The 24523-nt window shown below is 37.2% G+C and overlaps 1 protein-coding gene across 1 annotated transcript; it reads left to right on the plus strand.

The window, feature by feature from the left end:
- Nucleotides 1–3288: 3288 nt before the first annotated feature.
- Nucleotides 3289–20419, plus strand: LOC143247709 (uncharacterized). Its single transcript, XM_076496128.1, has 4 exons — nucleotides 3289–3714; nucleotides 5323–5528; nucleotides 15726–15984; nucleotides 19390–20419. Exons 1-4 carry the CDS (start codon nucleotides 3438–3440, stop codon nucleotides 19602–19604), a joined length of 957 nt encoding a protein of 318 aa, XP_076352243.1. The 5' UTR covers nucleotides 3289–3437; the 3' UTR covers nucleotides 19605–20419.
- Nucleotides 20420–24523: the final 4104 nt, after the last annotated feature.

A 24523-nucleotide genomic window follows, 5' to 3' on the forward strand; every position in this document is an offset into this window, starting at 1 on the left:
TACATGACACACACACTTTAAATTCTTCACATAAACGTTAATTCAACGTGGTTTCGCTTCACTTGAAGACGAGAAAAATTCATTTCTTTTTAACAAAACGATTCTCACTTTCCACTTTTGTAGCAACACGGTCTATTCTTCAAAATCAAGTTTATCCTGAATAACATTTACGTTTGTTTGGAATTGTACGGTACATTTGTTCCTCAACTTAGATGGTTTAATACAAGTAAACGCCTATGTTACCCGGAGAAGAGATGAAAGTTATTAGAATCTAAGTTGTCCCAGTAGTTGGGGCTCACCTATACGGATACACTCGTGTTTTCTTTATGGCTGGACAATATTTGATCAGAAGAAATGCATTTGTTAGTGAATCTCGTGAACATGTTGGTTAGTTTGTTGTTGTCCTGTTTGTGCATTTGCTGCTAAGATTAATAATTACAGAATGGGCTGTGCGTCTGAGTGCCCCACGTTTGTCGAAAGCATGTTTTTAGCGTTATGAACATTCGGGCTAACAGTTCAGCTACTGTTGTTGGGATGTTCTCGTTTCAAGTGTTCAGAATGTTATAATGATCGTGCACTTTCTGCAGAGCTGAGTTTATTTTCTTATGTCTGATGATGACCTAAGAAAGAATTCAAAACCCTGCATGACCATATTATATATGTATAATATTATATACGTGTAATAAAACGTTTTGCAAGTCAGAAACGTTCGGTTTTATATCTCTTAAAAAGGTGAAAATCGAATTAAAAAAGTACCTAATTTTTAGGTACATGAATCTGACGTCACAGTGTATTAACTCAGAGTAATAGCAAACACGTGCATAATTAATTCAAAAATAGAACAACGGAAGACAAGTTTCCGTTTCAATAATTACAACATTTTAACCGCCAATTTTAAATGAATAATTACATCGTTTCGATCCTCAGTGTCGGGTCATCACCAGGTAAGAGTTACATCTGAACAACAGAAACTTTGACACTTACATATTACCCCCAGTCGCACAGTTGTAAGTCTGCGAACTTATAAAACAAGAAACCGGGTTTTGATATTCGTCGTGGCGGGCACTGTGTGGCTTTGCGCTTAACTACAAACAAACAAACACTTTCATAAGTCACTCCAGTTCTTTCCTCCTCAATAAAGTTGATGTTTATAAAACATTACTGAATCGTGAAACAGTCCCTCTGTCTGCGAGATCATATTTAGAGATACAAAAGATTGAATATTCTGATACCTTTAGTGAAACCATTTTTAATGTAACATGTAGAGTTGTTGATCTTATTTCTAAAAACCCAAAACCTTTAGTTAGCACACAGTTATTTCCATTTTCATTAACAAAGCTTTCAAAATAGAAGGCCACATTCAACGATACGACTTCGGGGTTTATCTAGCAAATTTCAGAGAGTACGTTTCCTTCTTCCTATTGGTTGTCTAAGCTGCCAAACAACCTCCTCCATTAACAAAACAGCGATATAAACGTAATCAGACGTTGTTATGGTAACTCAAATTAAATACCACCAGCCTGCATGGAGCTGGTAAGAACTAATGAAATGGATATGAACTTCCTGGAGATATCAGATCACAGTTTCTGGAGATGTCAGACGACTGGCCTATTTTACTTAAAAGAAGAGGCGCTTCTCTGTTGGCAGCTGTTCAGATGATGTCCACTCATCTTCAAAGTTCCGGCTTTCTGTTCTAGAGTTAGCTCAAGACACGACAAGAACAAAACACAAACTCACGTGTACTGGCAGTAATTTCTGTCGAGTCAGAGATCCGAAGAGAGTTTTGGAATTTTATTTAATTATAAAAGATGTAAACTCGATAAGTAATTTCAAGTTTCTTCATTGTTTTTTCATGACCTAAAAGTCACACAGTTCGTTATTTGCACTCTATCCACTGTGGGGAATCGAGCTCCGGATTTTAGGGTTTAAGTCCGTAAACTTAGCGCTGACCCACCGAGGTAATTCTAGACCGCCTCAGCTGTTCTGCAAATTGATATTTGACTATGTAGTAAATTACATTACCCTCTCCAACGTCATCCCAACTAATGTCTCCCCCTCCACAGAGACTCTGGACATGAAAGATGGTCCATTGTTTAGCTCTGCGTTTAGTAATAAGCAAGCGTCAATAACGTTTAAAACGTTAGGTTTCGAAACCTAAAACTAGTCACAAACACCAACGTAGATCCAGTTTATTTTCCTACACTTCGATATAACACACACACACACACGTCCTGACAAATCAAGTTAACTAAACAGTTATTAATATATCCTGACAATGCAGTATGTGCCAGAACCAACGGTTAACAATGCAAACACATTGTTATTAATTTCTATAGTTTCGGAGCCATATTATATTATATCTATCATTCCGTAATAGAACTAACCTGGTGACTTATACGGTCTTCACTGTAATTACTTTATGTATTTCAACAATTATAAGTTGTTTAATACGCGCTATGCTATGTCGCTTCAATGTAAAAATATTTTTTTTATAATGGAGTTAGAAGACCGGGTGTGACCATGGATAGAATGGTTTACAAAAGTTATTAAAATGGTCCGTTCCATTTGATCCTTTGATGTTGTTAGATGCTTTCAAAACAGTTTATTGATGTATTAGTTTCATCAGTAATTAGTTTAGTTTGATCATTTAGCGGTACTACACATGTGTAAAGTGTATTTCAAAAGACTGAAGTTTGTCAGGCCATACTTAGTTACTCAGTATCACTATCATGGTTGTAGTCAAAACTGGGCGTGACCTGTATTTAGCGTGCCCAAACTGCAGGTCTAAGAATTCGTGGTTTACTTTCCACTGTCGCAAAACCTCACCCTGCAATTTGAGGCCCAGGAGTGCGTCATAACAGTACTTTTGAAATCCCACTATTAGATCACGCAAGATTAGCTCAACAGTTGGCGGTGGGTGTTGTTGATGGCTTTCAGCCCTCTAGTATGTCATAAATAACAAAACAAATGATGTTTTAGTGAAAGTAACCAGTGAATAATCAAGACACAGCTCACCGTTACGATCCTCTATTATTTCGGGTTCCCTTCACGGAGAGTCCTTCTATAACGTCGAATCGGGACGGGCAGGACAAACATGTAATTTGGTAAATCAAGGGAAAGAGTCATCTATCGAATTGAGGAAGAGCAGCGGTAGTTAAGCTTTGGGCTAAACAGAGAATGTAGAGGGAACAGTTCTGGTCACAAACCTGGTTCCTCCGAGGGTTATAATTCAATTAAGAGTCGTGAAGGAGCGTGAGACCGAGATGGTCCAGTGACAACACAGACGGTAACTCTAAATAGGAGTAGAATATACCGCAAGTCCCTCCCCCTAGCGGGCCAGGAAGGAGTTGGCGGCAACTGCTCCGAGCTCGACGGCAGCAGAGCTGGTTCGACTATAAAGCTAGTTGAGTTATTAAGATTTGAAGGCACTTCTTACAATGGAATACCCTTACCTCAACCAGCTCGGCTTTGATCCCGGCTGTATGGATCCAGGCTTGTCGTCGTGCCAACGACCGTATCCTCACACCGACTTTACGTCTTGCGGCCAGGTCACCCAGATGTCATACCGGTACACCTCGCCATTCCACGGACCAACCAGTGCAGCGATGACCGCTTCATCCTGCGGCATGATCACCCGTCCCCGCCCCGAGGCCGTGCACATGCCGCCATCAGCAGTGGCTCAGACCGTCTTTCATACCAATATGGGACTTCAGAGTAAGTGGCAGCGAACCTCTGCTAATGTCGCTTCTTAAACTTTCCTTAGCTGCAGCTAACTCTGTTAAGCTCCCAGCCCGCGGCAGAAATGAAATAATTTAATACACTCTAGTTTAATTCCAATAATCGTATTGTGAAGCACAGCGAACTGCTGGGTCCCTCCTCGCTTTCATACAACGTTCCGCGGCTTTTATCGTTTAGCGATGACGTACGAGCTAAGACAGTTGTATTGCATGGTATAATATTTATCAATTTTCGAAGCGGAATTCTGAAGATATGCCGAAGGGGAGACGAGTTAACAAGGTTAAGAAACACGTTCTGAATCCGGTAACATTTAATAAACCAGCGCATCTCGGATGCGAGCCATTAGACGGTCACGGCTGGTACAACACGCAAGTCCTCTGATGGGCAGACAAAAAGACATAGTGATATTTTTTATATAAACACAGGTGAACGTTTAATTAACCCTTAATCATTTATAACACTACTGATTGAGCGAAAAACAAAACATTGGTTTCAATGTTGTACGCCTTTTTTTATATATGGCGCGTACTACTTAAGTTTGTTTTAACGTATCTTAAAGGTAAACCTAATCCTTTGCGATATATCGCGACGAACCTCCTGAAACTATTGTATCCGATCCAGGCTTCACGAACACGCACACACCAAAAAAAAAAAAAACACTTTTTGCTTCGAGAATAATAATGGATTATTAGCTGAACAAATGTTGTAGTAAAAAAATCTAGATAACTGCTTTTAGTATATTGACTTATGATAACGACAACCAATTATCATTTACCAACACGTGCACGATAACGATGTTACATATTCCATCAGACACGAGAAATGTCTGGTTTGCTTGGATATTTCACGCAAAGCAAGACAAAGGCTACTTTTCCCTAATTTTGATCTGATAGATTAGAAGAACGTCAGCTACTTTCTAACAGAAGAATGGTATTTGATTGTCACTCTTATAACGCACCCTCGACTACAAGGGTACGGAGCTCTACTTTACTTTTCGGGAACGGGACGCGAACAGAAGATCCTCTAACCTATTAGGCCACGCATAGCTTCATTCGAGAAGAATGCATTTCATTAAGGCGCGCCGTATTTAAGAAGGTGGTAGAAATTATAATATCCGTTTATTTAACAAAAACCGACAATGTGTTTATATTATAGCAAAGCCACATCAGGCTATTTGCTGAGTCCATCTAGGGGAATCGAACCTCTTATTCTAGCGTTGCAAATCCGTAGACGTACCGTTGTACTAGCGGGGGGGGGTCAATGTAAAACGTTGAGACTACCATAATGTTACAATCAATTCTACTTTAGTTGATGAAATAGTCTGGGAACAAATGGTGGTATCTTCCTTCTCTCTTGACTACCACTTCCAAATTAGTGACGGCTAGAACCAAAACCCCTCGTGCAGCTTTGCGCGAAGTTCAACAAAACAGAGACACAAACCTATATTTTTATAGGTTTTATACAGTTGTATGGCTTGTAACTGCACGTCTTTTAAAACAACGACTACCGAGTGAAGGTAATAGGATGTTTGTAATGCATTTGGTTCAAGGAACCCCACACCCATTTTATTTTATTTTTTTTTAGACTATCCACGGACATTGTCGTACAAAATGTATCCTGGACACGAAGGTGTGCTGTCGGAGAAACGGAAGCAGCGCCGTATCCGAACCACATTCACGAGCGGACAACTGAAGGAACTGGAACGAGCTTTTCAAGAAACCCACTATCCAGACATTTACACCAGGGAAGAGATAGCTATGAAGACAGAGCTAACAGAAGCGAGAGTTCAGGTTAGTACAACAAAAAATATAAAAGGAACGTTTGAATATCAAACACTTAAATCGATTATATATTTGTTGCTGAGTTTTAATCCTGAGCACTTAACCAACAACATGAGGGGAAAAAATATATCAAATACCCCTGTAAAACAGTTTCTACCTTTGTACAATTCGGTAATACAGAGAAGGTACATTACGACGTTAGAGCTTTAATATATTGAAAACTTACGTAAACAAGCTATAGGAGTAATGGTCATTCATATATAGGTATTTTACCTTTAGCTGCTTTACAAACACCAACCTTCGAATATCTATATATTTACTACTCAGCTAAAAAACGCAATTAGTCAGTGATTGTGTGGTCACTTCGATAAGTTTCTGACTCACCTAAATAACGTTAAAACAGAACTAAGATTCTGAAATAACACAGAACAAGCACACATTTTCACGAGTACTGAATGATATACAGTTGATGTTGGGTTGAAAACGTGTACAAAGGAAAAATGTAACAATCTAGTAAAACAATCTAGATTACCATATAATCAGTCCTATCACTCCCCATCGGATTAGATTTATTTAAATAAATTACCGTATTGTTTGTTTGTTTTGGAATTTCGCGCAAAGCTACTATCTGCGCTAGTTGTCTCTAATTTAGCAGTGTAGGTCTTGTTCTCTCTGGTCTAGAGGGAAGGCAGCTAGTCACCACCACCCACTTGGGCTACCCTTATACCAACGAATAAGAAAATTTACCACACATTATAACGCCCCCACGGCTGAAAGGGCGAGCATGTTTGGTGCGTTGGGGTTTCAAATCGCGACCCTCAGATTATGAGTCGCGTACCTTAACTAGCTGGCCATGCTGGGCCTAAACGTATTAATAAGGTTTTCAAAGACACAAAATATTTTCAACATAAATAGCACCTTCATGTTAAGAGATATTGAACAGCAAACAGCAGCGTCCGCCGCCTAAGTGTCTACTCTTATTCCAATATTGGGAATATCCGTAACTCTTAAAATACTCCCAAAGTTGAAAGTATTTAGCGACATATCGCGGCTCGAACCTTAGGCCTGCCAATCCGTGTCGCGGCACGCTAACTAATATGACACGCCCAGCCCATATTACTAAAATATATCGAAAACTAACATTTCTAAGTGTGAATGAAGTAGGTTTATATTACAACACTTTATGAATAAATGCAAAAACGTGAAAGTGTATTAATGTATCAGAGTAATATTATTAAATTCAGTTGATGCAATATGAGTAGGCTTAAGTGTTCTGCTAAGCATCAAAACTCCTGATTATGTTAGGTTATGTCTGATCGTAAAAATGCTCGTGGTCTTGACGTTAAAAAAACAGCAGTCTAACAGTATTGCAAAAACACATTGCACGCGACATGTATAAGACTTGCGCATAATCAGAGGGTGGCCATCTGGACCATAAAATAATATTACTAATAACGCCTGGTAGAACAACATACAATAGTAGTTCTGATCTATATAAATAGTTATAATTAAGAATGGAATACATATATTAAAACGGCAATTCTGTATAAGAAACTGACTAGAATCATAAATTGCTAAAAATCAACAAACTAGAAAACTAAGCCTAAAATGGTTACAATTTATAAGCCGGCTAAACATCGTTAAACACGAAGCATATTGAGCAGCGAGAAGTGGATGACAAAAAGCACAACACCCATCTTGAAAGATTTTTTCTTTTTCAAACACCCCTTATTTCGAACAGCTATAGAGAACTTAACACGAATGCGATAACAACAGCGACGACACTTGTAATTAACTTTAAACACTAGTGGTTTTATTCCACAGAAGCACAAATTTGTATCTTCGCTACGACCATATCATTTTTTTTATTATTTGTAGTTCTAGCAACACATCCTTATTGGAAAATTTCATCCACAGCTATTGCACGAAAGCATTTCTAAAATATATTATTTTCAAGTTAAAACGTCATGCGATGTTTGAAAAGTTTCCTGGAAAGCCGTACGAAAGGGCTATTTGTGTGTAGTGGACGCTAAGTCTGAAATAACAGAACTAATAAAAGACACATTAGTTAACAGCAACCACCGCCAACTCTTGGTTTTACTCTAATGGAAAATAGGATTGAACACTTACTTTTTGTAGCACCCACAGCCTTAAACTGCAACGGACATTTCTACGGAAAAGGGTCGCGAACCATGAATCCTCAAATTTATGGACCAAGCATTTTAACCACTAGACTACATTAACTCTAAATAAATTGAGATAGCACAATTTGTCACACATCGTGAACACAACAGAATGTACAAATGAAAATAACTTTTGTTAAACAAGGTTTCTAGTGTCTACGTATCTATATTTACGTATACATCTGGGTATTTTTTGGTTAATTGTTTTCATATAAGATGTGGTAAAAATGTATTATATCTAAGCAGCACATTTCGCAGATGCAAATATGATAAAATGTCAGGTAGGGGACACCTTAGAATAAAAACATAACTGTTTATAATCTTCAACATGAGCGAGGTGAACAGTCAGTTGCGCCCGGGTCCAGTAGAGCTATCTTAAGTTCTTACGACAGAATAAAGTGATTGACTGTGGTCTCTTTAAAACGTACTCAAGAGTTAATTAACATCCTGTTGGCCAGCAAACTACCGTGACCACTTCCAGATTGTATTCAACAACATCCTGTTGGCCAGCAAACTACCGTGATCACTTCCAGATTGTAATCAACAACATTCTGTTGGCCAGCAAACTACCGTGACCACTTCCAGATTGTATTCAAGAACTTCCTGTTGGCCAGCGAACTACCGTGACCACTTCCAGATTGTATTCAAGAACTTCCTGTTGGCCAGTGAACTATCGTCACCACTTCCAGGTTGTATTCAAGAACATCCTATTGGCCAGCAAACTACCGTGACCACTTCCAGATTGTATTCAACAACATCCTGTTGGCCAGCAAACTACCGTGACCACTTCCAGATTGTATTCAACAACATCCTGTTGGCCAGCAAACTACCGTGACCACTTCCAGATTGTATTCAACAACATCCTGTTGGCCAGCGAACTACCGTGACCACTTCCAGATTGTATTCAACAACATCCTGTTGGCCAGTGAACTACCGTGACCACTTCCAGGTTGTATTCAAGAACTTCCTGTTGGCCAGTGAACTCTCGTGACCACTTCCAGGTTGTATTCAAGAACTTTCTGTTGGCCAGTGAACTCTCGTGACCACTTCCAGATTGTATTCAAGAACTTCCTGTTGGCCAGTGAACTATCGTAACCACTTCCAGATTGTATTCAAGAACTTCCTGTTGGCCAGCAAACTACCGTGACCACTTCCAGATTGTATTCAAGAACTTCCTGTTGGCCAGCAAACTGTTAACATCAGTTCGTAACACAAGATACCAATCACTACCTATTAATAATTGAAAAACGAAAAATAAAAAAATTATCGAATTCCCGTTTTCAAGATAAGTTTTGAAACATCTTGAGTTATTTTAAAAATGTACGTATATATGATTTCAGAATACGTATACATTTATTGTTTGACATCAAATGATAGAACTCAAAACCAGACATACGACTTCACATCTTAAGTTCGTAAACGACTTGTCTTACTTCCTCGCTCCTTCTTGTATAATTTACTTTGATAGATAGGAGGGAAACGTTTCACTTACAGATACGTACGAGACACGAGGAGGGGTTCTAGATATTATCATCAATTCCATATCTAAAAAGAGCCAGGATAAACGTATGGTTGCCATGCCAACACGAAGATTGTGAAATAATATGGTAAATTTACTTGTCAGATCGCTAGTTGAAAGTTTTTTGTCTTCAGTCAGCGCTGTCACTTAAAATTAGACCGAATCCTCTTCATGTTTGAGCACTGAACAAAAAATATCATAGTTTGTATTAAAAAACAAAAGTCTCTCCCCAACCCCCTGTGAGAACCCTTTTATCTTCGCCTTGCAGCTACTTCAAGAATTTAAAACCACCATTCGCAAGAGCACATCGGATATCCTGTCAAGCCTTCCTAGTATCTATTCACGTATTTGGCGCGTAGAAGTCTACATACACCTGCGCCCCCACTCGGGGTGATTAAGTCAACATTGTCGAGCGGGGAAATTCACGGGTACAGATGTGACCCACTAGTTCTACAACGTTTTGCAGCTTTAATTGGGTTTAATACTATTTAGTTGTTTCTCTTGGATCACTTAATGAACAACGCAAGGCATGGATGGTTCACTTTAGTTTCTGGAATGCGTCTTACTTTCAACAGATAAAAAGTCGAACATATCCTTAAAAACAAAAAAACTTCGCTGTTACCCATAACGGACGAAATGGCTGATGATTTCGTGGAATAATGTACAGAAATGAAACAAAACGAAACACCACTACATAGAAAACCCGAACGTTAAACAAACAACAATTCCGAGAAAGTAATAAATAACATTCAAAACCATATTTAGAAATAAATTTATAGGTCGAGAATTTCCGAGTGATAAAACTTACATATTAGTTTTAAATATATAAACTGTTTAGTTAGAATTCTCGTCTACAGTACAACTACCTTATTATATCTGTCCCTCATCTTTAGCTAATGAGACTAGAGAGAAGACATTTTCTCACCAACACCCACAGTACATCGTTGGCCATCTCTTGCCTGTTAGGGTTGGCTATAATTCTTAAAGTGCATCCACTGTCTCAAACGTGATTTTGCTGCAACGGTGCACGAACTTCAAATTTATTGGTTCTCAATTCGGACAGTTAGTACGAGGCAAATCTCACCTCTGAATCGAAGTCAACCTTATGGGTTACTCGTGACGTTGTTGTATGTTAGTTGAGCACAAAGTTTTGCCCACCACGGCTATCGAAATCCGATTTATAATGTTCCAAACAATCTGTAAACATACCCTGTATCAATGAAGGAGGTAAACATTCGATAACTGAAACTTATTTTAGGATACAGTATTTTATCGGAGATATATTGTTTGTTTGTTTTGAATTTCGCACAAAGCTACTCGAGGGCTATCTGCGCTAGCCGTCCCTAATTTAGTAGTGTAAGACTAGAGGGAAGGCAGTTAGTCATCACTACCCACCACCAACTCTTGGTCTACTCTTTTACCAACGAATAGTGGGATTGACCATCACATTATAACGCCCCCACGGATGGGAGGGCGAGCATGTTTGGTGGGACAGGGATTCAAACCCGCGACCCTCAGATTACGAGTCGCACGCCTTAACACGCTTGGCCATGCCGGGCCCTATCGGAGACATAAAAACTCACTAAAGATACTAATAAAACTAAGTTATTATAAAAAGAAACAATGAGATTGTGGATAGAGCAGCACTAGGTGTGCACTGACAAACGTGCTACGAAGGGTCTCATAATGAAAAGATGGAAATCATTTCTTTGGCCGATACTAAATATTGATTGGTAAGTTCAACTCGTTAAGTACAACTGTCCCATAGTTATCACTTTAAACTGTCTTCAAAATATCTTAATGAAATTTACAGACAATTTAGTATAACTGTATTGATACGTGTTTTGTCCTTTAGAGTTTCCAAGTTACATGCAATTATCATTATCACAGTATATATCATATTCGAAAATTGACTAAAAAATACATAATACCATACTGCCCCCTAGTGACCTCTCCCTCTATAATTGTCGCTGCCACCACCCACAGATTTTTGTTGTTGTTTTTTATATATAGAAAGCTTTCCTTATGTGGTTTGGTTTGTTTTGAATTTCACGCAAAGCTACACAAGGGCTATCTATGCTAGCCGACCCTAATTTTGCAGTATAAGACTAGGCGGAAGGCAATTAGTCATCACCACCCACCGCCAACTCTTGGGCTACTCTTTTACCAACGAACAGTGAGATTGACATTCACATTATAACGCCCCCACGCCTAAAATGGCGAGCATATTTGGTGTGACGGGATTTTCCTTATGTGACAGAAATAGTTATCCAAAATATGATCCATTTTTATTACCATAAGTTTGATTTGAAAAAGAAGAAAAATTAGCACTTACACAATTATTAGCACTGAAATAAAGTACGTGTAAAAAATAAAATACGGAACAGCACAAATTATATTATTAGCCCTCCCTCTGAAGTTTGCAAAACTCCCGGCGGCGTTAATTAAGAGCAGTACAGTATGTTACCTGTAATAAGTTAAAACTACTGTTCTTACTAATTTATATTACGGTTCTAACTCTAACCCTAGAACAAAAACACATAATATTTTTATCCAACCTAAGACTACTACCTATTACAATACTTCGATGTTTATTTTCTCTCTGGTACACTTAAATCGAGACACCTACAGTCTAAAACTTGTACTTAATTTTTTTATTATTCAGTTGTCCAATCACATTAACCTGAAAATGTGACGTATTTCATTAATCTGTTGATTATTTGTAAATAGTTGGATTATTTTTCCAAATATCTAATAACTAAAGAAACAAAAAACACCTAAATATACCACCCTTAATAAACTAACTACATTATCCCCAACAAAACTAAGACAGTGGCATTCACGAACGTAAATCTACATTAGTTCACTCACATCAGTAATTTAAGTCACTATTTATATAGATACGGAATAAAACTGATCTACCTACAAAACCATAATCATTACTTCTTGACTCACAGTTTCATTCGTGTTCTTTGATTTCCTTTTGTTGTGTCACTAGCCAACATGTTTAATTCAACGTATTAGAAGTTAAATCAGTAACGTTTATTGTCAAATCGTCTTATTTGTAGGCTTAGGTTTTGGTGTTTCATAGTTAATTATAATTAATTCAGACAGTTTTACGTACTGTGTAAAAATTACAAAAATTAATTATTAGTAATCTGTAGGCTCAGCTTTGCAGTTATGACCAATGATGTCTCAATAATTAACAATTGATAATTATTATTCTTAATATATTTTAGAAATGTTCAATGAAGACAATACCTAGAGTTTAAGTAACCCTGGTGTAATAGCTAGAGTTTAAGTAACCCTGGTGTAATAGCTAGAGTTTAAGTAACCCTGGTGTAATAACTTATTCAAGAAAAACAACCAAATACACGCACGAAACTTAAGTAATGATCAGAATTATCCAATTTTATCATTATATTATCTTTATTTGTATTAAAATCACGAATTAAAAGGTTCCGTGCGGTTTAGTGGTTATCGTACAGAGCTGCAGACGGAGTCCAATGTTCGAGCCGCCGAACATGCTGCGTTGCTGCTACAAAACAGTCAGTCTTAAAGGTAGTTCCATAGGTGATTTGCGGTGTGTTTTGGCTTCTTCTATTTCTGGTCAAGATTTTAAAGTGAGGAAGTATGAAGTAAAGATCCTTTAGTCCATGTGTCGCATGAGATACGGTAGAAGTTGAAAGTACTAACAGGTCAGATACAAGCTGCACTAGTTCGGAGTAACTGTCAAACCAATAATCTGTCGACTCATAAATATTGTTACGTTGAAAGAACTCTGTTTCCTAACCCGCGTTTATCCAATGAAATTTCCGCTGGAACTCAAATAAAAATGTGACTTTCGAAAGTGAGTTGAGAAACTATACGTTTCTCTTACACGTCCCCTGTTGAGACTTCGGTACGTCTATGGACCCGCAACGCTAAAATCCAAGGTTCGATCAACTATAATGTAGCCTTAATACAAGCAAACCCTTCTCTTACGTTAGACAGAACAAATATGCTGTCAGATTTCCTGTAATATAATTCATATGATACCCAACAAGTAGTTTTTTTATTGACTGGAATTAATTATTTTAAAATTATTAGTGACTAAGAAACTATTAAATATAAATTATACACTATAACAAACGATTGGTTGATCATGTGGTTTTCAAATGGTAAAAGTCTAACAGCTTTAAAATGTGATTTACGATTTACATTCATGTTTAACATTATTGACGATGATGTTTTATGTAGTCAATATTTTAAAACGTGTTCCTCGTTTTAACTTCAAGTCGATGTTATCTAAACTAGTTTGTTGGTACACTAAGTAATTTTAAAACGTGATATAAAACTTTAAAATGTACAATATACGTATCATTAACTCAACATTTGTTTATCATCACAGGTACCACGTCTGTAACGCAATACTTTAAATCACACAAATCCTATACGCAAACAAAGCTTTGAAGCCTAAATCAGAAGTAATTCCAATAAGAAAATAAGACTGTGAGGCCTAAAATCAGGTATAATAGACATGTTATGTGTAATACCATGTAGTTTCTTGCAGTCGTATATATTCTTATTAAGTTCTTCGTCCGTAAAATGTCTCGCTCCCAAGTATGGCAGAATGAAAATGTACATCGTTCATACGTACAAATAAAAATTGGTAAGACATACACTTAACATCTAACCCTGATGCAGACTAAATACATTCGTGTTTCAGCGGCAGATATTAGACAACAAATACGAATGTTTCAATATGTTGAAATTAGTACCTTATTCGGCCATTATAACAAACGCTTCAACAGACATTTTATTATTAAAGGACACAAAAACACAACAAAAACGGATTTTACACCAGAGATTAAATTACTAGGCCTTTCAAGTTAACGCTTCATTTTCTAGTTACTTTATATCTGCGCGCGCACGCACACACACACACACACATTTCTACCCTAGGGATAGTAGTTGGTCTTCTGTGTCTGATCTTTGACCATAGTCAGATTCGATTACATAATTAGATTACAGCCAATTAGAGCTCCCAGTCGATACTGACGTTTGTTGGGCGAATAGAAGAAGCCAACCAAGGCCCCGAGCGATCGTAGCTCGAGCGGACTCAATTGACGTGTAAACAGTGGATTTGGCTGGTGCTCGTTGTCAGGGCTGTACCTGCTAGCAGAAGCAATGGCGTGAGCACGTGTGTGTGTGTGTGTGTGTGTGTGTGGTCTTCCATATAGAAACTGTTCGCTTGGTAAAAGTGTCAACATTCTTTGATCAAACACTTTCCATAAAGAACAGTAAGTTTAATTTGAAGAACAAAAACAAGTCACGAAAAAAATTTAAACTACGTGTAATCCAAAATGGTGTCATAAAATAAGAAGAATAGAATCTGGGCTTACGACGTGATGTGAACTTTCTTTCAAAAGATAACCGCAAAAAAATTTAACTTTCTTTATAACTGATGGTTCATATAAATAGCCCTAACTGACCACTCACACGTCTCAAATCTGATGGTTAAGGCTAGAGAACAAAACTAATATTTAAACTGTTAGTACTTTAGCTTATATTAATGGCAAGCAAATTACTTGACACATGGACATACTGACGTCATCAAGTCTGCTTCAAGTCCCATGACAACCAATGTATACCTAGTTTACTCAATAATTTATTCCTAGACAGTAAAGCGAAAGTGAAACCATTACTAAAGTAAATGCTGGCATCCCAATATATAGTGTAAAGTTGAACTATCATTATAGTTAGGTTGTACAACAGAGACTAAAATATAAACCCTTCTGATAACATTCGTTTAACTTATAATTCGGGTGTAGTCGTTCACGATTCTGTACAAATGACCAAAGCGAAAGTAGTCAGACAGAAGGACCCGCCGCCTCAAGGGTTTTATCCAACTTAATGACTCAAATAAAGGGATTGGCTGCATTGAAGTGGATTTGTTTTGGAAGTTCGTGCAAAGCTACACGAGGACTATCTACGCTAGCTGTCCCTAATTTAGCTGTATAAGACCAGAAGAAAGGCAGCTAATCATAACCACCCACCGCCAACTCTTGACCTACTGTTTTTACCAACGAATAGTGTGATTAATTGTAACATTATAACGTCCCCACAGCTGAAAGGATGAGCATATTTTTGGGGTGACGGGGATTCGAACCCGCGAACCACAGACTGCGAGTCGAGAGCCCTAACTGCATAGTCGTTCCAGTCCTGCACTTAAGTTGAAACTGCGGACTGTGGCATCACGTCTCAAACCCTAGACTTTCCGATCTATCACGTTTTTGGGCATACAGTTCAATAGTTTCTAAGAGAAATCCTGCTACGTTCGGTACATCTACCAAAATCTTAAGTATTGTACCACAATCCCCAGCGAAATTCAGAGAAATTCTTCCAACAGTAAATGCATAATATATATATATACGCACACATACAAAAGTACGGCTATATAGACCAGAGCTATCCACGTATCGTAATTTATACACAGTCTAACAATATTCGTTCCTTTTGCAGGTATGGTTCCAGAATAGACGAGCCAAATTCAGGAAACAAGAGCGTTTGAAGCAACAAAAACAGACACAACCATCCCACACTACAACGAACAAGATGAACACTGGAAACTCCAATGATGGAAGGACAGTTGATACAGAGGCCGACAGTACATCACATAACATCAAAGAAGTCAACACCGAAAGCAATATGGCGTTAAAAGCAACGTGTAAAGGTGTATCTTCCTTGGTTTTGGATTCTCCGGATCGGAGTCCACTTGACGGTAGGTGTCGTTCCTCTCTATGTTCTTACAATTGTCACAAATAAAGAAAATCCATCCAGTTGAGTAGTTTTAGCAGTTCGAACCTGAATAACATCTTCATGGTTCCTAAACTTATCTTTAGACCCCAAAGAACTCAGACTGAAGAACCCTATCCAACGGTTTAAAACAACTTTCAATTGGTAACCACACTGGTGCACCTAACTTTTATCGGGATTCTATCTTTAAGAAAGAAACTCTCGTGCTCGGGTATAGTACTTCCAGATTTCAGTTTACTGACCAGAAGAAAGGTAACAGATTTTTTTAGCAATATATCGCGGTCTGAAACTTGAATTTTCCAATCCACAGACAAACCAATAATGTTCGCCTAGGGTCACAATGTATGTAACGAAGATATTTGGTAAGCTTTTCTTAAAATGTAAATATATATATGCCATGTATTAAGTCTCATAAGACTTCTGTTGAGAATCATTCCTTTAAGACACTTGTTTTGATATTGGATTCGAAACATATTTGAATTCGATTTTATCAGTTACACGAACTATCGAGTTTTAACATTCATAATTTAAACATCTCAAATTTAGTGTCAGCTTTCATCACCAGGAGAAGTTCGTTTGTTAAGCTACACACAGCTACGCCAGGGATATCTATCCTAGCCATCACTAGCTTAGAAGTGATAGACCAGACTCATTAGAAAAAAACAAAGGTAGTCAGTACCACTCACAGCAACTCTTGGCTACCTTTTTTTATTAACACAAAGTGGGAATGATCGTCACATTATGACGTCCCCACAGCTGGAAGGGTGAGCATTTCGATGGTGAGATTCGAAATCGCCACCCATAGATTACAAAAGAAGTGCCCGATTCACCAGACACGTGCATTCTCTTAGGGAAGTTTTCGCAATGCTTTTAACCATGATCTTGTATAGTGAGGGGAAGTTTCTTAAGGGGATTTCACTCATTACATTTGGGGATTTATGGAAAGATAAAACAAGCCTTTTTCACAAATGACCAACTATGTGGGATGTTATTTTCTAACTTCCCCTTCTAATTATTTTCAGGGCTTGTAGAGTTTTATGGGTAGAGAAGCACATATTTCAAATCCTCGTATTTACACCTACTGGTTTACAGTACATTCACTCCAAGACTGGCGCCCGGCATGGCCAGGTGGTTAAGGCACTCGATTCGTAATCTAAAGGTCGCGGGTTCGAATTCCTGTCCCATGAAACATGCTCACTCTTTCAGCCGTGGAAGGGAGGGTTATAATGTGACGGTGAATCCCACTATTCGTTGGTAAAAGAATAGCCCAAGAGTTGGCAGTGGGTAGTGATGACTAGCTGCCTTCCCTCTAGTGAGTCTAGTCTTACACTGTAAAATTAGGGACGGCTAGCGCAGAAAGCTCTCGTACAGCTTTACGCAAAACTGAAAAACAAACATCAAGCCTAGTTATATTGGTTTAAACACGGTTTACCTAATGACATTTACAAACAGTAGTCTTAGCACTGCAAATATAATAATTAATAAAACAAACAACAAGAATGCTTTTACCGACATCAATTTACTTGAAAGATGTTCAACAATAAACAACGAGTCTCTTTAGAAAGTTTTCGACAACGTTTCGAGATGTTAGCGCATATTCTCACCAGTGGCTAGAAACGTTGTCGAAAACAACGGCTTTCGGGTAAACTCGTCCGTCCAAAACACCTCTCAAGCAAGAACGCAGTTATTAGCTGTACATTGTCAAAGAACAAAGGATAGTTTTGAAACTATTCCAGGTTCCGTATATTATCCTACACAACGCTTACACAACGTTTGACACATTGAAAATGTTGCCTAGTGTTACTTATTAGTTTTAAATGATATTATGAATGCATTATAAAGATGTCATGTGAGTATAGGGTTTATACGTGCCTTTAGATTATGGTGAAAATCTTATGAACTTAGAATCAACATGTTCGGTGCAGGGGGCGTGGCTCCCTCTTTTTAATACTTTGGAAAGATTTATGATTCAGCACCTATTTCGTTATTGATTTATACAGCATTTTACACCATATTTATTTGTTTTAAAAAGACCCATTTCTGTAGAAACTGGAAGCGTACAAACGTGAATTACTCGGGGTATGAATAAATTTCGATTTAATTTTTTTTATAAAAACTTGGGTGGTAAACCAATAGGATAAGTTTGATCTCGGCAACCACTTAAAACGTTAAGTCAACATCTAAAGAAAGTGATGTTTGGTGCCGCGCGTAGTAGGGGTACATTTGCTGATATCTGAAATAGTTTATCCCATTATTCCATTTTTATATTGCATATTGTCATACAGAAGCCCTATCAGCACTAGAAATAAAATACCTTAGAACACCAAAATGTTGTATTTAATTAGACACTCAACGTTTCGCTTTACAGATTCTTTAGAAGCGATCACTAAAAAAACAAAGCGAAACTACACGTCTAAAGCTTCAAATGGTTTAAATTCGGTTTGGTGTTATGAAGTCGTTTAGTTACAGTGTTAATAACGTCTATAAATGTTTAAATATTAGTACGAGTTAAGCTGTAACTAGTAATATTTAATCACATTAAGAACATTCCCGTTCCTCACCTCTAGGCTTAATCCTGAAACAGGTTTATAAATAATTACATCTACTAACGAAGTTTTAATAAAAGGAGTAATAAACACGTTGCAGTAACTAAAGGAAAGTTGTAAAACACGTTTGACACTTGTTTCAAGTAGTTATAAACATCCGTTTGAAACTATGAACAAACACACTTTAACATACGACAGTTTTAAGAACTTAAGAGTGATTGCAAATGATAATATGCAATAATGTAATATGCCAACCATATTATACTTATGCCACATTTTTTGCGGAAAAGACTTTTACCTAATATCAAAGCTTACCAAAGCCATAGGCACGAGAAATACAATGCTGTACCACTCTCTCTTAAAACTATATATGTTTGCTTGTTTGTTATTTTACCAGGGTGTGTGTGTGTGTGTGTGTGTGAGCTTTTCCTTCCGTATCCCCCCCGGCACGTTAAATTTTTGATTCTACTGTAGCTTGCTGACGTTTATTCAATAAGCTAGGCCGTTTGAAAGACATGTTTGCAGAAATAGCACTGGTTAGTAAATGGTCTACGGCAGACCCTGGCTTCTCTCACCAGAAAACAACCGCAATCTGTCTTCGATCAGCTACAGAAATCGATGCACGAGACACATTGCGTTCCGTTCAAAGGGAACAACAGTATGGGAGGGGAAGCATCTGATACTGTAGTGTTAGGTAACACTGGGAACTCATCACGAAAATGAGGAAATACATTCCCTGGGTTGGTTTTAATGAAACTAACGGTTATTAGTCGTGCTCACCCTTCAACTAACATGGATATTTTTCTCTCGCCCTTTTACTTTAGGTAAGAACAAGGAGGGAGATGAAACAAGATGGCCCGCCTCATCTGGCTCGTGCTCATTACAGACAGCTGTCAGTCCCGCCCACACACTGGCCCCGCCTATCTCGTGCCCAACTAGTCCTTATTCGGTTCTTCTAAGCTCTTCTTCAGGATTGTCTTCCTATTACTCGGGTTCTACTATGGATAACAAACATAGTTTGGTCACTCAAATATTCTAAATATAAAATATTCAAGATTCGACTTTTAATAGCTGTAAAAAAAAACGTGCAGATACGTGGCCTTAAACAAAGGCGACAGCCAAACACAGTTTCCTCAGCAGATCAGAGGCACTAAGTTGAAAGCATTATTACCTTAAAAATTAAAGGATTTTATTCTAGATATATAAACAAGTACCACTGTGTGTAGTGTTAAAAATATGATTTGATCACAGCCTGTGATGTTGCCTGTGTTTAAAGGGGGGGAAGCAGAACGTCTCCTGTGTAAGGTTTAATTAACACTACTTGTCATGCTTGTCACTAAATGACGTCTTAATACCTTAAAAAAATCTGTTTTGATTCTTTCAATCTTCCGGAGAACCAAGGGCTAACTATTTATTTATTTATTTATTAACTTCAACTTTACTTTTGATAAAGAAGTTCAAAAATAGATTTTGTGTGATCTTAAATCACCAGATGTGTGAAACACTAGATTATGTGACGCATTAAAAAAAGACAAAACATAAGAGCATTTCTAATTAATTATTTAAATGAATTGCATTGTGTTCAGCTTATGAAAGAAGTATATTTCAAATGTTTGGCTAAACTTTCTCAAATAAACGACTGGTTGAGTTAAACGTATTTTGGGGTGGGTAGGAAACAAAGTAACAGAAAATATTCTCAGAGTAACAAAAAGATATAAACCCAAAATAACCAAGTGGAATGAAACTGGTTATGCTTATTATGATTTATCGAATTACTTAAATTGTATTTTTTATTTTAAATGTCTTCTTGGATTGTTTTCATTAGCTAGAAATAAAAAACATTACGAGGGTTCCAAACCGAGCTTGTGTTACGGTGTTTTTTTTATTACGTAACATATTTATAAACCATCACTGCTTTTCTTGTTATGAGCGGCCTAACAACGCATTTTTCATTAGAAACAAAGAAATGACAGTTTGGCATTTTCTGTCACAGTAAAACATTTCTCAGCAATACAACTAAACACCAATATTCAGTACATGAATTTTAAAAAATGATTCATCAAAAAACTAGACTATATATACATAAAGCTGATTTAATAAAACAAGTGTATTTAATTTAGAATATATTGAAAAGCTGAGAACCATACCTCATTTACTAAATATTATGAGCTTCCACAAAAATCGTTTCACAGATTAGGCCTAATTGTTTTAATATGCCTTACTACAATAACGAATATTTCTTTTAAGTCCTATCGTAACTTTATTTGATTACAACTGGACATTTAAAAATACTGTTATTATTTTGAGTGACATGAATCTAGCCGATATGAGTTTAGTCCACAAGTATTTTAAAATAAACAGTTTCTTGTTGATAAAAATATTCCTTACCTGAGATTTATAAGCCTCGCATGATATCTTCCGGTGAGGTTTATATCACATATATCTCTACAGCGAATGTAGGGACGCCAAAACTTTCCAATAATAACTAAGCCTTTTCAAGTTTATAGACAACAACAGAAAAATAAAAATGATTACTTGAAAGTCACGAAAAATAACTTTAAAAAATTCAACAAGGTTATGAAGAAATCATGAAACTAAGTCTAAAATGCTTTTACGAAACTAAACCTGTTCGGGCAAGTGCGACAAAAACGTTCAATTTTGAAATATTGCTAATAAAACTCAAGAGACAAATAAGTTTTCAAACATGTATTTGTTGCATCTGAGACCTTCCACACCTCATACGACGTCTTTACCAGTGAAATGTTAACCTACCAACAATTTCGAGTTCTGCATTTTTTACCAACTCAAACCTGCCATGTTATAAAATATTCATTCTTTTGTCAAAATTGGAACAAATGCAGAAACAGTTTCACGTTAACTATCTTTTTTTCTTTCACGGCCATTCAATAGTTTGTACTTTAAACTTTCGGACTTAAATTCGTTGCAAACTTTAATTTTTAATAGTTTATATTTTAAACTTTCGAACATAAAATAAATCGTATCAAACTTTTTAGGTTAAACGATTTAAAACTTCCTACGTTTTATAGTTTCGAAATTTTGCGCAGAGCTACACAACGGCTACTCGTGTATAGCCGTCAAAAACTTTGAACCAACAGATGGAAGGTGGTTAGTCTAACAACACCCACTTGTATGATCGAGTAGTATCGGGTTTTTACTGCCACCCTTATAATGCACACACGGACCCAAAGGGTAGAGCAAAAACTCTTAACCAACAAGATACATCTTGACCTGCGTTTTATTTAGCTTACACACTGTTATTAGCTATTATTACACCTGAAAAATGTATTCCTTTACATATCGAAATAAATAAAGAAAATAAAGTGGATGATCGTTCACTCATACTTATGGAAACCATATTTATAAATCTTTATAGTATCAACATCAACTGCTAACCCTAATTTAGTAAATCATCTTTCACAATACCTCACATAAATTTTGACCCTCGTAAAATTTAATAGTCACCCGTTTCCTCTTTTAGTAAGCGATTTAATACTGAGAAATATATCACTAATAATTAATTTTATAATTAAAAGTCCATGATCTAAAACCGTGCAGTTGTTAAAGTGAACACTTCTGTTTTGGTTAATAAATAATTACCAACAAACCGCAGTATAACATTTTAAATTGTAGCTTCTAAACGCATTTAGCACACACACCCTCGCTACGAAACACACAAAAAATACGTACCCGCTTTCATAAAAAAATAATATAATAATTAAATATAAAACTTACTAGATCCGACTTATTACTCTTTTATTATAAAAGCTTTATTGAATGACCATTTATGACATAAACCTATTTTAGGCCTAAACGAATCAAATTAACAGCCAAACAAAATTTATATTGTTTCTTCTACTGAAAATGTATAGGGGTAAGAAACAATTGTGCAAGATAATATATAAAAAGAGTTGTGAATGAATGTTAGCTGATATTTCACACAAAGAATTAGAAATAAATGTATAATGGTTGATCGATATTTTGAAAAAAAACATGGATCGCTTGTTTGTGTGCAGTTAAAAACAAAACCACACAATGTGTTATTTGTATTGTGTCCACTACAGGTATCCTAACCTCTCTCTGGGTCGGAATTTAGGGTCAGGTTCAAATGATATCTGATCCACCCCTTTCTTTGCTGGTGTAATGTGTTTTCTTTCTATCCAAACATGGTTTTTAGCACTATAAACTTTAAAATTTACCACTGAGGGACCGGAGGATAAAGCAATCGAAGAGAGGTTGAAAACTGGCCAATATTTTAGCTAAACAAATCAAAGATATCTACTTAAATAAGGATCCTTAAAAATGTGTGCGCCATTATTCATATTATAAGATTTTTAAAATGTAATCCTTCTTTTGTTGGAAACTTTAGTATGACAATAACAACATGAACTAGGATCATAATTTTATTATTAAGTTCGTATATATATATATATAGTAACAGGTTAATATTTTATCTGTGTAACCTTCCATTAGTATGTTTGTTATGTATGTATCTGTGTTACCATTCATTAGTGCGTTAGTTAAGTATCTGTGTAACCGTTCATTAGTACGTCAGTTATGCATCTATGTAACCACTCAATAGTTTGTTTTCTAATTTCGCGCAAAGCTACACGAGGGTTACCTGCGCTAGTCGTCCCTAATTTAGCAGTGTAAGACTAGAGGGAAGGCAGCTAGTCATCACCACCCATCGCCAACTCTTGGGCTACTCTTTTACCAACGAATAGTGGGATTTACCGTCACATAAAACGTCCCCACAGATGAAAGGGAGAGCATGTTTAGTGCGACGGGGATTCGAACCCATGACCCTCATATTACGAGTCGAACACTTTAACCCACCTGGCCATGCCAGGCCCCACTCAATAGTACGTTAGTTATGTATCTGTGTAACCATTCATTAGTATGTTAGTTTTATATGTACACACTGCTGGCCAAAATCTTAAGGTCAATGAACATAAAGAAAAAAATATGCATTTTGCGTTGTTAGACTCAACCACTTATTTGAGTGGAGCTTTGAAAGATTAAAATAAGAAAAGGGAAAATAAAAAAAACTTTTTAGCATTTAATAGGGAAAATGTGAACACTATGAAATTATCCTAAATACTAGCTGGTCAAAAGTTTAAGACCATATTGAAATAAGCGTTCATCGGTAAACACGTAACGAAATTTAGTCATTTGTGCTCAGGCATTAGCGTTGTCAACATTTCCTACTAAGATCTCCTGTGTTACACTGGGTAGAAACATGGCAAAGGCTAAAAAAGTTGACAGAGTTTGAACGCGGCAGAATTGTCGAGCTGCAAAAGCAAGGTATCTCTCAACGTGTCATCACTGGTGACACTGGGCGTAGTAGAACTGCTGTTGCAAATTTCTTAAAAGACCCTGAGGGATACGAAACGAGAATTTCAAGTGGTCGGCCCAAGAAAATTTTGCCAGCGTTGAGCAGGAGGATTCAACGGGTTATCTGGCAAGACACCAGCCGATCGTCGAACCAGATTAAGGCCCTTACGGACGCAGAATGCAGCCCAAGAACAATAAGACGACATCTACTAGAGAAAGGCTTTAAAAACCGTAAACATCTTCAAAGGCCACGCCTCCTTCCACACCGCGAAACAGCTCGGTTAAACTTTGCTGAGAAGCACCAAACATGGGACGTAGAAAAGTGGACGAAGGTTTTGTTCTCTGATGAGAAAATGTTCACCTGGATGGTCCAGATAGCTTCCAACGTTACTGGCACGATAAGGATATCCCACCGGAGACATTTTCTACACGACACAGTGGAGGAGGTTCCATCATGATCTGGGGTGCTTTCTCCTTCCATGGAACAATGGAGCTTCAGGTTATACAGGGGCGTCAAGCAGCAGCTGGCTACATTGGCATGTTGGAGAGAGCATCCTTACTGACTGAAGGCCTTCACTTGTGTGGAAATGATTGGATCTTTCAGCA

Source organism: Tachypleus tridentatus, chromosome 3 (assembly GCF_004210375.1).
Source record: "Tachypleus tridentatus isolate NWPU-2018 chromosome 3, ASM421037v1, whole genome shotgun sequence".
Classification (NCBI taxonomy): Eukaryota; Metazoa; Arthropoda; class Merostomata; order Xiphosura; family Limulidae; genus Tachypleus; species Tachypleus tridentatus.

Excerpts from the sequence above, each read along its gene's own strand:
- LOC143247709 (XM_076496128.1), top strand. The coding sequence starts at position 3,438 with ATGGAATACCCTTACCTCAACCAGCTCGGCTTTGATCCCGGCTGTATG. Across the intron at positions 3,715-5,322 it reads TACCAATATGGGACTTCAGA|ACTATCCACGGACATTGTCG; the intron begins GTAAGTGGCAGC and ends ATTTTTTTTTAG. Across the intron at positions 15,985-19,389 it reads GGATCGGAGTCCACTTGACG|GTAAGAACAAGGAGGGAGAT; the intron begins GTAGGTGTCGTT and ends CTTTTACTTTAG.